The 17,977-nt window shown below is 32.7% G+C and overlaps 1 protein-coding gene across 1 annotated transcript; it reads right to left on the bottom strand.

Moving 5' to 3' along the window:
* Positions 1–12,060: 12,060 nt before the first annotated feature.
* LOC110703906 (transcription factor bHLH137-like) lies at positions 12,061–16,425 on the bottom strand. Its single transcript, XM_021881703.1, has 8 exons — positions 15,394–16,425; positions 15,170–15,310; positions 14,868–14,933; positions 14,692–14,760; positions 14,028–14,114; positions 13,695–13,916; positions 13,085–13,222; positions 12,061–12,128 (listed from the first exon to the last, which is right to left on the bottom strand). Exons 1-7 carry the CDS (start codon positions 15,730–15,732, stop codon positions 13,127–13,129), a joined length of 1,020 nt encoding a protein of 339 aa, XP_021737395.1. The 5' UTR covers positions 15,733–16,425; the 3' UTR covers positions 12,061–12,128; positions 13,085–13,126.
* Positions 16,426–17,977: the final 1,552 nt, after the last annotated feature.

Below are 17,977 nucleotides of genomic sequence, written 5' to 3'. Positions count from 1 at the left end.
TCCAGGAATGGAACTTCCCGAAGTTTCTCAACAGGAACTTCAAAACGGGTTGTAACGACCTGGTTCCGGTGTAATGCTGGGGCAAGCCTCAATAACCAAGAATCAATGCAAAGATCAAGATATTAACTGAAGAAGATGGACTTCATAACTTATAGTTGTGTAAAAGATAAGTTTGTTTTCGTAGGATGATGTAAACACATAAATGATAGATATGCATGGAACTTATTAGAAATCAGATAAAGCTTGGCAAACTAATTAATTCATAAAAGATAATTATATGTTTTATGAAAAAATACTTAATTGATTTTATCTTTTAAAATCTGGTTTAACTTGGTTTTATCTTTTTCATAAAATTCTATCTTTTAACAAAAACGAATTTGTTAAAATTTGGTTTTCAGAAAAGCTAAATTAAATCTGTTTGGTTTAGGTTTTAAAGAAGATAAGATCAGATTTCTGTTTGATCTATCTTATTTGCAAAAACCCTAGTTTGAGAAGCTGAGAAACTTCTATAAATATAAAAGTATTTCAACTTAGCAAAACGAGAGTTTTAAGCGTGAAAACCACTTAGTGCTTAAGAGTAAGTTTGCCAAAGGTTTAAGCTTTATCATTTTGATTTCGGGGTTCATGTGTAGCTTTCCATTTATGTGTTAGAGTGTGTCTTTGAGTTGTAATTGGTTTTGGGGTGAGATTGTGAATTCTCTTAAATTAACGCAAGTGTATGAGTTTGAATTCTCTAAAATTTAAGTGGTAGTTGTGAGTGCACAGTGAGTGAAAGGAACCTGAGAGGTGTCTTGGGTCACCTAGGAAGTGTCCTGGGTAAAGGGAGAAAAGAGTCCTAGGAGGTGTCTTAGGTCTGGTAGGAGGTGTCCTATCATATAGTCAAGTGTCCGCGGTGGAACTTGCAAAGCAAAGGTCTGTGTAATAGGTTGTATTAGGAGAGTTGCCTATTATAGTGGAATTTGTTTATAAGTCCCAATAGGGCCGAGGTTTTACTTCCAGTTAGGCACTGGATGGTTTCCTCGTAAAACTTGTTGTGTGCTTTAAATTTCTTTACGTTTTAATTGTTTATTTTCGCTTAAGTTCCACGATTGGAACCTACTACTATTCACCCCCCCTCTCGTAGTAGTTCATCTAAACTAACACAAAGAAAAAGAATACAATTAAGGAATTACAGTGAAGATTGTTTGATGCAAAGAGTATAAGATTCATTTAATCTAATTCCTTTGCAAAGTTCTATACGATTCACCATTCAATTTAAAAAAAGAGAAGTTATAAAATATATATATATATATATATATATATATATATATATATATATAGTGGTTCCAAGTGTCCATAAAATTCATCTCTTGGTTTTCATATTGGTCTAATCCCAACATTTTTCTTTTCAAATATCATAAGTTTTGTGGCCAAGTGGCAAACTTTAAGAGATGCTTTTAAGATTAACACTTGATTGATAATCAAAGCATTAAATCAAATGATTGGTGATTAAGAACTTAGGTTGTTGGTAAGCAAATAAGGATTTAGCCATTTAGGCAAACCAAAAAGAGATGTCTACTTTTGTAGCAAAAAAGGAGGATGAATATGCTTGCACGGATTTAGCCATTTAGGCAAACCAAAAAGAGTTCTAGTATTGAGGAATGATCAGTCGTATGTAGGAGAAGCTGTTCACATCATTTCGAGGTGTAAGAAGCTGCTAGAGGAAACAAATTGGCAAGTCGAGGTTCATCACATCTATAGGGAAGCAAATAGAGCAGCAGACTGGTTAGCAAACCAAGGAGTAATTCAGAACAACAATATAGAGTTGATTCAAGTCCCCCCCTTTAGTTTTAGGGAGAATTTTACATGATGATGTAGTGGGTGTGGCTATGCCACGTTTCATCCCATCGTAGTTCTTTTTACTTGTTTGTTTTTTTGTGTTTTCTCTCGGGGTCTAGCCCCTCATTTGCACCAAAAAAAAAAAAAATGCTTGCTCGGCCGACCAATTTGTTTTGTCTAAGGTTTGGATGATCATGCATTCATACTCTTATGGAATGTATGTCAAAAGGACAAAATAAATCTCATATATTTAGAGCCTTAGAGGATAAATTCAGTCAATCATTTGTATAATAAAAAATATTACTCCGTAGCTCTTTTACTTTTTTTTTTTTTTAATTGCACCATTTTGGGTTGGGCACAAAGATTAAGAAAGATATTAAATACTCATTGTCCATGTGACTCTCAAAAAAATAAAAACAAAAATAATAGACAAAGAGAGAATAAAAGTTATGAAAACATACCCAAAATAGAAATAATATGCAACTTTCAAAAAAGAAAAATGGTGCAATTAAAAAAAAACGGAGAAAATATATTTCAATCATATTGAGGTGATAATATTTTTGAGTGTTTTGGGAAAGAATGAAAATAACATATAAATATTATTAAAAAAATAAACACATTAATTATTGCACATTTGATTATAATTTAATATGCATATTGGATGAAAAAAAATTACACGAATTATCTTATCTTCTTAATTTTAAGAATAATACATACACATAACCTTCGTTCCTAAAAGGTTAGTTGACTCCGTTACTTTTCATATTGTGTCAATATGAAATAGGCCTGATCATATATATATTAAGATGTATGTAAAAGAAAAGAATATGAGAGATTATGTTAGGTTCATCTTAATTTAAATATCCAAAAACCAACTTAATTGGGTTTGGGTATAATTTAACTTATACATACACAATTAAATATATTAATGGGTTTGTCAAAAAAAAAATATATTAATGGTCACAAACACACATTGCATTGGAGAACGTGAAAAAAATAAAATCAATTAAGTTGAACAAACTATTAGTATGTAGTGGATCGGAGGAGGGATATGTTAGAAGGCCAACTCAACCAAAAGTTTAAGCTAATGGCGGTTAAAGCCTACGAACTAAAATGTTTTAATACTCTATCACGCCCCCTTACCTGAGAGCTCGTTGATTGGGCTTGAAGTGTGGATGCAACATCTCCCCCCCCCCCTACCCAATGCTCAATATTTCTCTTGAAACTAGGGGGTGGATGAGGTTTGAACCTGTAACCCATGTGTCGCGTTAGTTTTGATACCATGTTAGAGGACCAACTCAACCAAAAGTTTAGGCTAATGGTTGAAGTATATAAATATGTTTTATACTCTATAAGGATACATGTACTTGTGTGTATATATATACTCCCTCCTTTTTTAAATACTTACTCCATTTCTCCATGCGGGGAGTTTTAGGAGAAATTGGAGAAAATAATAAGATATAGAGATGGTGGGGTAGATTGAAGAATAAAAAATTGTAAATAGCAAAAGTAGTGGAGATAATTGTAGGAGAGAGAATATGAATTGAATAAAATATGACCGGATCCACTAGATGAGAGAAATTAATTAAATATTGTAAAAGTTTTCCAAATGAGGAAATTGAGCAAGTATTAAAATAATGACCGAAAAAGAAAAGTGTAGCATGTATTTAAAACGGAGGAAGTATTTGATTTCACAAAAATAATACTCCCTCCGTTTTTAAATACTTACTCCATTTTTCCATGTACGGAGTTTTAAGAATAATTATTGGAGAAAGTAATAAAATATATGGAGGTAGCGGGTAGGGGGAAGAGTAAAAAATCGTAAAAAGTAAAAGCAGTTGAGAGAATTGAAGGAGAGAGAATATGAAATTAATAAAATATGATTTCGGTCTACTAGGTGAGAGAAATGAATTAAATATTGTAAAAGATTTTCAAATAAGAAAATTAAAAACGACCGAAAAAGAAAAGTGGAGTAAGTATTTAAAAACAAAGCTAAGGTAATATTATCGTAGAATTCATTTTATGCTTGTCTATTGCTTGTCTATCACATCAATCAACACTATCTTTAATTTTTATTGCGATAATTACATATTATAAAAAAGTGACATTAGTATAAATTAAGGCTCAAATGATATACTTTCTTGGTTTTACTAAAAAAAACAACACATTAATTGACTTGTTCAGAATTCATGTCCTAGTTTGTCTAATTTTTATCAATTATTCATTATTAACAAAAAAAATATATTCAAAGTGAACAGAAATTGAGGCTTGCCCGGTTTATTACCTTGATAAACATGAAATATTCATCAAATGGCAAATTTATAATTGAATGAAAAAAAAAATTGTTTATGGTAAAATCGTTAACGCTATTAGCAGTTCTACCATAAATAGTGTCTTTTTTTTGTACTATTTATAGTAGAGCCTCTAATGGTGTTATTAGTAGTTTTACCACGAATAGTGTAAAAAAAAAAAAAAATCAATTTCCATGGGTAAAATCTCTAACACTGTTAGTGGTTCTTCCTTGAACATTAATTTTTTTTTTGTTATTTATCATTTATAAATTTGCCACTGTGATAAATAACTCATGTTTATGAAGGTGATAAACAGGGATGTCAATGGGGCGGGGCGGATGTTGGCCTTCTCATCCCCATCCCCACCTAATATTTTCATCCCTATCCCCATCCCCATCCCCATCCCCATCCCCGCGGTGGGTCCAATTTTCATCCCCATCCCCGCCCCACCGGGTACAACTCCAAAACCATCCCCGCCCCACCCCCACTTGGATATCCATCCCCACCTAATCCCCACTAAAGACCCGCCTAATCCCCACCCAAGATCCACCTAATATCCGTATCTCAAATACACAATCTTACATAATTAATACGAATTATAAAATAAAACATTCTATACACATTTTTGTGTTATAATATAAGTGTTGTACAAAGTATTAAAATTAATATTGTATTTCATGTAATTATTTTATAAATAGAATAAAAGTATGTAATTTTACTTTAAAAGATATATAGATATGGGTATGAGGTGGGGATGGGGCAGGTACGAAGTGGGGTGGGTGGGGCGGGAAGGGGATGGGGCGGGTACAACTTAAAATCCACCCCCGCCCCATCACCCATGGCGGGTATGGTTTTTATCCCCATCCCCGCTCCACCACCCGCCAAACTGAGACCCATCCCCGCCCCATTGGGGCGGGGATGGGGCGGGTCTCCTACTTGACCCGCCCCACTGACATCCCTAGTGATAAACTTATAATTTCTAACTGAAATTTATGGAATGGATCGAAAAAAATTTGAGTAGCAATTTGAACGAGTATAAAGGAAGTCATTATACTTTTTAAAAACTTCTGTTATTTGTTATCCTAAGGATAAGACTTTTAAGTTCATTGTCTTCTTAAATGATTTTCTTTGAATTTTGTATAATATTTCAAGGAAAAAAAAACCTACAAAAGATTGGGAAATAGTATTTCTTGGTAGGCATCATATTTTTAAAGATAAGGAAAAAAAAAAAAAACATGTGGAGCCCTCCTCACAAAGAGAATCCTAATGCATCGGATATTCAAATAATAAAATTAGAAACAAAATTCAGACTATTTATCACTTACTAAATGAATAATATAAACAGTACAATCAAATCAATTCCCAATTGTTTTCAAAAAAAAATTATCAATTCCAAATTTGCTACAAGATAAGTGTGTGGAATGCTTAAGTCATAAAAAATGATTAGAAGAAAATGTTTGAAAATCTGATAATTATCACCTAGTATTAATAAGCACCGACAATTAATTTTACCACCAATAATTTATCAAAACATCAAATTCTACCACCTCTTTGCCCATCTCTTCAAATGTGACGTCACCCTCTTCAATTGCCCTCTTTCTCCCTCTCTTCTCTCGAATCTCATTCTTTTGTTCTACTTTCTTCTTCTCTTTCAAATCTTTAACCCTCATAAATAATCTTACCCATCAGATTAATCCCCCCAAACTAATAGATTCTTCATAGCTCTCTCTCTCTCTCTTTCTCTCCTTTTCCCTTCTCAAAACTGAGTCTTCATCGATGTTGTCCGACTAAATTGCAAATTTAATTTTGTTCCTAATTAGCATTAATTCACAAAATACGAATCAATTTTGCAACAAAATATTATCACAATCAAATCCTCAAAATAGATTTCATAAAACCTAATTTCAATTCAAAAATCTCCAAATTGATTTCAAAAACCCTAATTTGACTAACGCCTTAGTGATTGAAAATTTCCTTAAAATTAAATAGATTTTGAAGAAGAGAGAAGAACAGATAAGAAAGGATCGAGAGAAGAGTGGGAAAAGACGGGAAATAAAAGAATGGGGAAGTTGGCGGGGCCCACCATAACGTACGTTACAATAGAGGGGATGGGAAAAGATGTGGTAAAATTTGATGTTTTGAAAAATTGTTGGTGGTAAAATAAAAAATAAAAAAAAAATTGTTGGTGGTCATTACTAATACGACAACAATAATACTATGCGGTTATTATCAAATTCTCCTAAGATGTATGTCCTTAATAATGTGATCAATTCAATCTTCCATATGGATGCCTAGCCATAAATCTGTTACTGAATTTGATAAAAATGAGATTGTTGCCTTCAATATGTATGTTTTTGATGTCTTGTTCAATTGCTAGAAAGACGCCCTTATGGAGAGCATATGCTTTAGTTATGAATGCTTTAGTGTTTTCAAGGTTGAAGGTGTGCATGCTTTGAAGATTACTGTTGTTGTCTCAAATAATGATGATTCTTGTTGCTAATAATTATTTTGAATCGAGTCGTCGAAGTTGAGTTGTAAGAATTGGTGTCTCCCAGGAATCCAAGTTCGTTAAAGGTTATTGATAAGGTATGTTTTGGGGGGGGGGGTGGTAGTGGGATAAAATTGAGAGTGGAGACACCTAAGTGAAAGGTATCCATGAGAGTTCTAGTGTGCCACTCATTGAACATAAACTGCACTCAATGGTAGATTTTATAACTATCTGGAGTTTCTTAAAATTAGAATAGTTTCTCTCTTTCCAAATACTCCAATTAAATTAGAAAGATGAATATTCTCAAATATCCTTGTGTATTTTTTTAAGATTAAGAAAGACTTCTTTTTAAGTTGGTATAGATTGTGCAATATTTTAACCATGTGGTAACAAAGTGGATGTTTCAGACTTCTCTTGCTTTAGTACAACTGTACAAGTAATAAGAATGAATGAAGGGTTCACTATCTCATTTTGTTAATTGGTTATAAGGAATGCATGTATTAAGGGGTATTATATTTCTTTATGAGATCAAAGTATCACAAACTCATTTTTAGGAATATCTTGGGTACATATCTTGGGTTCCCTCTAACGGACAAAATACCTTTCCCTTCTCAAGTCAGTTATATAATTAGGAATATGAAATCCAAACTTTCATCATGGAAAGCTAGATGTATCTCCAAGGTTGGAAGAGCCACTCTCATCAAGTCAGTTCTTACTTCCATCCCTCAGTACTCAATGCAAATTCTTGCCCTCCCAAAAAAATTGTGCCACCAAATAGACCAAACCTGTAGTAGGTTCTTCTGGGGAAGCATTGATGATGACAGAAAATTAGCACTTATAGCATGGTTTAAACTTTGTGGTCCACCTGAAAAGGGAGGGCTAGCCTTCAGGGAATCCCATATTCATAACCTCTCTCTTCTTGCCAAGCTCTATTGGAAGGTGCATAACTCCTCCAACATCTCTTCCAACATTATCAATGATAAATACTGTCATAGACAATTACCCACCTCTTGAAAAAATAAGTCACATATCTGGAAAGCCATAAGAAAGGACTGGAGGGCTGGCCAATCTTCCAGCACTTTATAACCTAATGGCTGATTAGTAATGGAAATACTTGCCTATTATGGCTTGACAACTGGAATGGACTAGGCCCTCTCGGGAATGTCATCTCAGGCCCCCTACCTCATTTGGAAGAGGAGAAACTATCAGTGGCATCGTATATGGCTCTTGGGACATTGATGCCCTCCCTGTTAGCCTCCCCCCTCAAGTTGTCCAAAGAATCAAAGGGATACCCATATTCTTTGAAAAGGAGGATCTCTCCTTCTGCTCCCTTGAAGAAGGTTCCTTTTTTTTAATCTGGAAAAGGCCTATTCCTATCAGTGGGAAAACCTGCACCAGTCTCTACCTATCTCCAATGTGTGGCAACACATTTGGGATCTCCAAGCTACCCCTCCTATCAAATTCTTTCTATGGCAGGATTTTTGGGAAAGATTCCCCATTGCTAATTGTCTACACTTAAAATACATCATACCCTCACCCTTTTGCTCTTTCTATCCCATGACACTGGAGGATGCTCTCCATGTCTTCTATTACTGTCCCAGAGCCAGTGAGGTGTGGAAGGAAATACAAAAATCCCCCTTGCCTCAAAACCCCTCATGCTTCATAAGACAGATTGCTGAAAACCTGTAGATTACCTCAATTAATCCATCCTTTAATGCTCCATGGAATCTGGCCTTTGCAGTCCTACTTTGGAAAATATGGGCTAGGAGGAACTGCTGGGTGTTCAATCAGAAATCCTTGCCTACTGATCAATGGATTAAAGGGATTAAATCCACCATCCATGAGATTACCTTTCTCTATGACAATGGTACTAGCTAACAAAGCATATCATTAGTAAACCTATTCCATCCCTCCAACTGTCTCTTTTTGTGGATGATGCTTTCTGTCAAGCTAGCTCCTCTGTTGGCATAGCTAGCTTGTTTATGTAGGAATGCCAATGGGGAATGGATACAAGGGGTGGGGCCCATATACCAGCTGTCAATGCTCTTTAGGCTGAATTGTTTACAATTTTAACTGCTATGACTTTGTGTTCTAATATGGAATGAATTTCTATTTACATCTATTCTGACTGTCAAAATAATCCAATCAAACTCCAACTGATGAAGCATACTTCCTATATAGTCTTTGCAGGGACCTAGCTTAAGCAAATCCATCCATGTTGCTAATAATGTGCCGAGGAAGAAGGTGAAGGTAGCAGATTTTCTAGCCAAAGAAGCAAGGCAGACTCTAACTCTATCTGATGTATTCAACAACGATTTTTTGTATATGGATCGGTTTCATGTAATATATATATGCTCCACAAGATCCATCTGCCTGTGTAGGGGTGAACAATAGATAGATCCCATTTTGGTCCACTACTGGGCACTAACTCTAACTAGTTACCTAATGCCTCATACTATGTTCTGTAATTATTTGACTTTAAGTTTCAAGCCTATAAGGGCGTACTTTAATTTTCACCAAAAAAAAAAAGGCATTTTTAGATTATGGTAAAATTTGCCACAAAAAAGATTTGCAACTTAGGATCGGAATGATATATCCACTTTTCAAATTCAACTATGAGGCTAATAAATTGATTTTAAATAATGAGATAATTTAACTATGTGGCCGATTTAATTGTAAAACTTCTCAAAATTAATTAATCCATAAACAAGAATGTCATCCATTACATTACATGAATACGTACAATTTGAGCGATAATTTTTTCAAAAGTAAGCTCTGCTAAGTTTATGCATGTTCCAATGGGAATTAGGTAGGATAAAAATTTACACTCTTAATTCTAAATTGATTTGCTCAACTAAAGTTTAAGGGCCTGTTCATCTTTACTGAATTGAGCTGAACTGATGATTGGAGCTGAACTGGACTGAAATGAACTGAACTGAATAAAGTTGAAATGAATATTTTATGAGAGAAGGAAATTAGAAGCTAAACTGAAATAAACTGGTTGAAAGTGAACTGAACTGAAATTAAGCTCAAGTGAACAAGCCCTAAGTAAAGGAGCTCAAAAAGACTTGGTTAGATGCTCAATTAAAGTAAAGGAACTAAGCCCGACCCGATTTTGCGCGAGTTTTGGGCAGAATTTTCCGGCCCGAAATCGGGTCGGGCCCGACCTGGCCCGATTTAAAAAAAAGTTTGGACGGGTGTGGGAAATGGATTTTTTTTTCAATTTTAGTTGATTTTTTGGCCCTACCCGAAATTGGCCCAAAAAGCCTATATGGCCCAACTAGTTTGGGCGGGTTTGGGCACATACACGTCTTCCATCCCGAAGCTTGGCCCGCCCATTGATCACCTCTACCTGAAATATATATACCGTACCATTACCAACTTTCCATTAAATACCTTTTTTTTATTAGTATTCTAGAATATTCCTCTACTTAATTATGTGAGTGTTTTTTTAATTTCGGTTTGCATTCAAAAACGGATCGGAATTAATTAGAGATGATTTTCCTCCATAATTTTACAATTTAAAAGTGATAATGTGTTATTTCAAGGTAAAATCTGCCAAAGATCTAAGCCTCCCCGCATTTTTCGGTTTGCTAAATTTATTCAAAGTTGTCATGCATGCTGAGCTCCCCTTTATTCTCAAGTTAAAACTTAAAATTGTGAAGCTGAGCTGGTTCAACATGTGTGAGAGGTGCTGGTTCAGTATGGACCTTTATCTTATTTTATAAAAAATTCGTTTGATGGACACATCGATCATCTAGTAGATATAAACACCAATAGTTGGCATACTTGCATGTTTGAATACATATTATTAGACACAAAAAAATCGTGATTATTTAGTTGGATATTTTTACACTTTGATATATATGAGTGAGTAGTCGTATCATCTATATATGACACAGTCCATTTCAAATGACACAAACCATTATTACAGTACAGGTCAATTAGTTTTTGATACAATAAATCTATACAATTATATTCTAATACTACGTACTTCCTTCGTTCTTTTTTACTTGACCCGCTTTGACTTTTACACTATTCATCATTCCTTTTTGACCGTCTTTTGTGAATAGTATGCAAGGAAAAATATATTCATGTAAGATCTTTTTGAATTCGTCTCAATAAGTACTATCATAATATGTAAATTTTACAATTTTTACTTATAGAGAATTAAAGTTATTGATCGTTAAAGTTTTGCATTGGCAAACGTGATAAAAGAAACAGGTCAAGTAAAAAAGAACAAAGGAAATATAAGATAACACTTCTTTTATGCTCTTGCCTTGGCTGTACAAATTGATTTGGACAAAGCAAAACAATCGAAATTGTTGAAAATTTTCAAAATGGCCTGTTCACATTTACTTAATTTCAGTTCAACTCCAATCAGTTCAGTTCAGTTTAGTTCAGCTCCAATCAGTTCAGTTCAGTTCAGCTCTTGATTTTCCTCTCTCATAAAATATTAATTTCAGCTCAGCTCAGTTCAGTTCAGTTCGGCTACAATCAATCCAGTTCAGCTCAGTTCAGTAAATGTGAACATGCCCTAACCCTATATTACGACCCCGTTCACTTCATCTTAATTTTTTTGAACTAAAATTATTTTTTATAGATTCTCTGTTATATTTATTTTTTAATGGTACTGATTTTTACTGAATTGAAATTATTTTTGCTGAATTGAAATTGTTTTTACTTAATATTATTTTAATAAGGTGATGTGAACATGGCCTATAACCACTAAAATATTATACATATTTATTAATTATTGAAAATATTTATAATTCATAAAACTAACGAATATTAATTGGAAAAAAGACCTTAACTTTAATTCTTTAAAGTTACCTCAAATTAAATATTGCACTACATACCAATAATATACTAGTAAGTTTTACATTTAAAGAATGTAATTTCAAAAGGATGGAACTTTTATATTACACAAAATTACAGCATAAGAAAAGATAAAATGAATGAAGATTAAAAGAAGTAAAAGCAAAGCCATTTTAATATGGATAAGTACTCCATAATATAAAACAAATAGCTAGGTACATTGAATTAATTCATAGACATATTTCAAAAAAAAAAAAAAATTAATTCATAGACAAAATATAAATTTATATTTTTGTCCAATCCTAGTTAGGTCCAAACTGTAACAAGTTTCTAAAACTATTTTGATGACAGAATTGATAGTCAAATGGGAACATAAACAAGGATCTTCAAAAGATATGGGGGTCCTTATTTGGTTGGATATGATTTTGTCCTTTATTTTATGTTCTTTCTTTTTTTCTCTATTTTTGTTTTTTTTTTCTAGCTTCCATTGATTTTGGCTTCTTCAAAAATAAGCAATATAATATTTTTAATTGAAAATCAAGAATCATAGCCAGTTTGGAGTAAAGGAATTTCTTCTTCTATATCAATTGTTGGAGCTGACACAAAGTTGAGAGAATTCTCCTTTCTTTTCATCATTTGTGTTTCTTTGAACATAATGTCTCTTCAATTCCCTTGCTTTGTTGGCACCTCTTTCTTCATATAATCTTTGCATTCTGGAATCACATACAAACAATAAAAAGAGGATGTGATCAGTATAAAGTAGACGGAAATCAAAAGGCTTTATTTGAAATGCATCGTACTTAATTTTAACTAAAGTGATCGATCAATTTTTTCATTATACATTATGATGTAACTTTTTAAGGTTAAATTTTGGAGAGTTGTGGTTAGATGTTTGAAGCTAGAGTATGTAAGATTGACGGGATTGGTTCATCTACGATTTTAAATGTATATTTATTTTCTTGTGCCTTAAAGTCTCAATGAATGAAACCATACATGCATGTCCATCGTGATTGAAGTCCAATGTGTTTCCAAAACATGGCATTTTGGCAACAATATTGATGTTTAATAACTAATTTGTCATTTTTAATATTGTTTAAATCCAAAAATAATATATTTTGCAACTTGATAACAATAACATGACAAAAGAACCTAGCAAATGGGGATTTTTTTTTATTTTCTATCTTTGGTTGGGGGCTAGGGGGTATTAGGAGCAAGCTAGGCCCCATAACATGCCTTGATTGCCTAATGTTAGCCCTAACTTCAAACAAGGAAGACATGCCCTCACCCCTTAACCTACCCCTTATAAGTTATGAATGCTCAATCATGAATCCTAGCATGGGAACATAACTTGGTAATTTTTTTTATATAATTTATATGAGGTAAATAAATTTATAGGTACATCTCAACGGCAGAAAAAGAAATCTATTAATTACATCAGATATTACAACTCCTTGGAACTATTCTTGATCTTCATTTCACCCTTAACTATATATGTTCCAAAATCATTATATAAATTTCCTGAACTGTCACTGATAAATTCTAACACGGGATGCAGTTTGTGATTTAATAATTCCGCCTTCCAGATAAAGGATTGGTAAAAATGGAAACTCTAGCATGGTAAAGCATGAATGTATGTAAGCATGTATATAATTTTATGATATATACTTACAGTTTTCTAATAAAAGAGATTTCTAGTAAAAATGATGATATTCTACTGAAATGAATACAAGTTGTTGGTGAATCCAAGTTGATTAATGATGCTTTGTCGTTGCTGCTCATTTAATCCCCAGTATAAACTCCCGGCATCCTGAAAATGACATATTTAATTAATTCATAATTAAATCAAACAATTCCAAAATTATTTTGGCTTACTACCAAAACTATTTTAAACATGGTGGTCCTTCCAAACAACATTTTGGCCAAACTACCAAAACACATTTGAGTATGATCCTTCTTACACAATTTTATTTTATTTTTTGATAGAACACGATCCGATTTACTTTTCATTAGTTTCTAGTTTCCCACCGCGTTTTCTTTTTACAATAATCAATGTTTTCCCGATTATTTATTAATCTTTAAAGAGTACATACACTAGAGACGGTTGGGAGACTAATTTAAAATGTGTTGAAAATTTTCAACACTAGATTAAGTACATTTTGATTTGGTCCCTACTACTAATATTAGTAATTGATTTTTTTGGTCCATCCAATAGTGAAATGTTTGTTCTAATCTACCTATCTTTGTCAAAGTAGGTAAAATATGATCTGTTTTTACAATACCTGTAAAGGAAGCAAAGTTGGCTTCTGCTCCTGTTGTTGTATTAAACTGGTTGAGCTATCAACAACAGGGCTAGTAAAGGTGGGAGTTGAGGCCGAGCTCGTGGTGGAGCAGCTCACGGCGTTGGTGGTGGCGAAAGCTTGTGGTTGATCAATGCTACTACCACCGTTGCTGGTGGGTTGCATTAGTGGTTGCATTGGCAATGTCATGCCATTGGTCATGGCCTAAATTTTCATGACAATTCAAATAATAAGAATATAATAATTTGGAAAAATAAATAATCCAAGGTTTAAAAAACATTACAATAATTCTAAGATAATAATAATAAATTGTACCTGTGTTCCAAACATCATAGGATCATGATCCATTAATCCAAAATTATATACCATGGGGTCCAAAGAAGCAAGCTTCATTGACAAAAACTGTTTTTAAAAAAAAAATGAAGATATAATTAAGGGTACATTTCCCAAAGAAAATCTTCAGTTAACTTAAAGAAATACGTAATAGTGATGCAATAATATGCAGGTAATATTCTATTGGAATTATCATAATAGGGTACTTTAAACCTTTTGCATAAATTATTACATGGTCTAAAAGTACAATATACTATACCATCATCTATAGTTTCATTAAATTATTAACAGATTAAAGATTGTAATTTCTAAAAATCTTGCCTTAAATAGAAACATAATCCATAAAAATACTAATGATATTGTGAGTTCAACCCAAAAGTATTTGAATATGTTAAGATAGTGACAATTAATGTATGTAGGAAAATTCTCTAGTGGTCGTATGTTGAAGATAACAAGTGTAATAGGGCAATATAACGACAAAATTTACCAAGTTGGTGAAAGTTATAATTGACATAATAGAATGGTCGTATCCTAAAAGGTTATCATTCTAACATAATTAGTACTCGACGATAACTTGTATAAATTTAAAACTCATAGTTTAATAGTGTATGCATGTGTCGATAAATGAAATTAAATTTAAATATACCTCGACTTGACTTTGTAAGGATTGGACATAATTGATAATCTCATCCAACATGAGGGCCTTTCCGGTGACCTATTTTCAACCAAGACATATGAACTTGTCAATTAAACAACTTACACACAAATAAATCATAACAAAATAAAACAGAGTATACCATAAATAATTCCTGTTAAACCCACCTTGTCACAACCTGGAACAATTGCTTGCAACGTCTTCATTCTCTCACTGATTTTTTCTCTCCTCACCTGTCAAAATCCCGAATATTAATACATTAAGTTTTTCTACTATTAAGGACATGTTTGGTATCGTTGTAAGTTTTCAAATGAATCATTTCAAACTAATTATACAGCAAATGTTTATAATAAGATTTTTAAATAAGAAAAAACCAAAAAATAGAAAACTAAACGTAATGGGTCCGAATGGTCCGATCATAAATGATAAAATAATAAACGATAATACGTATAGGAAATGACTATTATACCCTTTCAGCAAGGCTGTGGCTATCAGTGGCTTGACCCCTCCTTGCTCTAACATGAATGTAACCCTTTGGTGGTTCATCACTTTTATCTTTCATTGCTTCTTTATCTTCCTTCTGTTTCTTACACTTTGCTTGTTTAACATCCTATACAAAATCACCAAATTCATTTAGGCATATTATCAAACACCTAACGTGCATTATATAAAAGCTCCATTCAAATGGAATACCTTAGAATTAGCAGAATTTGAGGAAGACCCTTTTCGTGACTTCCTCTTTTTATCAACAGGAACCGAACTTTGAGTCATTTGATCACTACTATCACCTTTATCCGCCATTGATAAACTCTCAGTCCTCTGTTTTTCACTCACAGAAGAAGGTTTATTATCAATGGAAGAACCCTCTTGACTATAAATGGTAAAAGGGTCCTGGGATTTTTCAGATGATGCGTAAAATTGATTGGATTTAGCAATAAATTCATCGAAAGCTCCAATTTCAGGAGTTTTAATGGCGGGCATGAAAACAGAGTCAACTAAAAAAGAAGCAGGGTATTGCTGAAAAGCTGCCATGGAAGCTAAGTAAAGTAAAAGCTTTTTGATGGGTATTAATTATAATGGAGATTGAAGTCTTTGAGAAAATTATAGCACAGGATTTGAATTGGATTCTCTGAAAAAAAAAAATGGAGGAGAGAGAAAAGTGAGTGTTTTTCTGAGTCTGAGGTTCTGAGTAAAGGAATGGTAGAGAGGTATATATAAAGTCTGAAACAGAGGAAAAAAACAATAGCATCGTTATTGTTGGTTTTATTGCTTGGAATTTTATTTTATTTTTAATTAATTAATTATTATTTTATTTTATTTTTTTTGTAAATTAAAAAGAAAAAAAAAATTATGTGTAATTTGACTGGTCTTGTCTAACCCTCTCTTTCTGAAGCTGTTGTGAATAGTTAAGGTTGTTTGAGGGAAGGTGGGGGCTACTTAAGGAGATGAGATGGGAGCTTTATCATCAAGGTTGTTTGTTTTTTTTTTTTTTTTTTTTTTGATGGATGTTTAATGTCTAGAACTATCCATGTTTGATGAGGTGTAGTGATTAATTGAAGGGTTGGATGAGGATTTTATCAAAATAAAATGTGTTGTTAGGAGATAAGAATTTGAAGCTTTTGAGTTAGTTGAAGCATTTCATTCTTGGTTCGAAAATTGAACACATTTATAGTTTCTTTTCCCGATTTATATTGTTGATTGACTTAACATTTTAAAACGCACTGTCAAATACAAACAGTTTCTTTACAGCAAGTCCCTATATGAGGCAACTTCCTATACCCGTGCCAATTGGTGCATGACATTATATTACTCGTTTATAGTTGTGTATAATACTTGTTGTACATATGCAAAAGGTTGGCTTGAGGCAAGTGAGCCTTGGGGTTTCATGTTTTGCACATGCGATCGCGGCTGCTTTGTGACATTGCTCTATAGATGTCTTTAACAAAACTTAGCTAGTGTTATAGGCTCAAATCCAATGGAGTGTGATTTTCACTTATCAAACTTAATTATTTGAACTAAATTGATTTTATTTGAAAAAAATAAAAATGAAAATAGAGTAAATTTAATGCAACCATTTTTTTGTCCACTTATTTCAAGTATAATAAGTTTAAATTAAGTTTAGAAAAAATGAATTTGAGTTTTTCTTTGCTATACCCCTAAGTTAGTTGAGTTTCTAAGGTGTACTCATGCTTTTTCAAGTATCTAAGCCGTGCCCTTCAACTTCTTATCAATACTAAAATGTACCCTTATTAGTTATTTAAAATTTAATTGAGAGCGTGATTTCGTGGCTTTAGTTTTCTTTATCAGGGTTGTTGTGGTTAAGATTTCTTTCACGTATCATTTCCTTACCTTTTATCATCTTTTTATTAAATTTATAGTTAACTTTAGGTGACGTGAAAGTTCCAAGAGGACACCATTTATTAATGGTAGTGAGTTGAGGGGCACAACTTAGAAATTTGAAAAAGCATGGGTACACTTTAGAAACTCGACTACCTTAGGGGCATATCTTAGAAAAACCCAATAAGTTTTAATAACGATTGATAAGGATATTCAAATTTAAATTACAATTAAGATAAGTTTTATTTAATAAGTTTAGTTAAGTTCAAATAAGTAAAAATTAGGTGAGTACAACACATCCCAAATCTACATTACATTTTAGTATAGGTGATTTTTTTTTTTTTTTTTTTTTTGAAAGAATAGTGTAGGTGAGTTTAATTAGTTTAGACAACTAAGTTTACACTCCCTCTGTTTTTAATTGTACCATATTGTCTTTCGGTCATGTAAATTTTTACTACATCGGCTTTATTGTAAATCTACTAATTATAAAATGTCAAAGTTAACATAATTATAAAATGTCAAAGTTAACCACATCAAACAATTTTTCAAAAAATGAGTGAATTATAGTAAATTTTAGTTAAGATAAGTTACGAAAATAAACAAATACAAATAACTCAAATACATCATAATCTTGTCAATTACACATTGCTTCTCCTGTAGAAATTGGGTGGTGAACAAAGATGGGGGAATATGCTTGCCTAGAGGATCCAGATCTTGCAAGACTAGCTAACGTGGTTAAGTTGCCTGGCTGGGGGTGTTCCTGAAAAGCCCCTCCGACAATCGAGTTGGTATGCGAAAAATTATAATATTTTTTACATGCAACTTATTATAATACTACCTCCATAAAATATTAGTTGCAACTTTGGGGCATTATTTGTACTCGATATAAAATATTCTAAAGTTACAATTAATATTTTACGAAGGTAATACTACATATTCA

This window comes from Chenopodium quinoa, unplaced genomic scaffold, assembly GCF_001683475.1.
Source record: "Chenopodium quinoa cultivar QQ74 unplaced genomic scaffold, ASM168347v1, whole genome shotgun sequence".
In the NCBI taxonomy this organism is placed as follows: Eukaryota; Viridiplantae; Streptophyta; class Magnoliopsida; order Caryophyllales; family Amaranthaceae; genus Chenopodium; species Chenopodium quinoa.
Note: the sequence above shows the minus strand (reverse complement) of the source record. Positions and strands in the feature narration are given on the sequence as shown.

What these genes read in the sequence shown, in the direction of transcription:
- LOC110703906 (XM_021881703.1), bottom strand. Translation starts at nt 15,732, where the DNA reads ATGGCAGCTTTTCAGCAATACCCTGCTTCTTTTTTAGTTGACTCTGTT. An exon ending in CAAATTCTGCTAATTCTAAG is followed by an intron (nt 15,311 to 15,393) that starts GTATTCCATTTG and finishes GATTTTGTATAG; the next exon opens with GATGTTAAACAAGCAAAGTG. An exon ending in TTGTTCCAGGTTGTGACAAG is followed by an intron (nt 14,761 to 14,867) that starts GTGGGTTTAACA and finishes GGTTGAAAATAG; the next exon opens with GTCACCGGAAAGGCCCTCAT.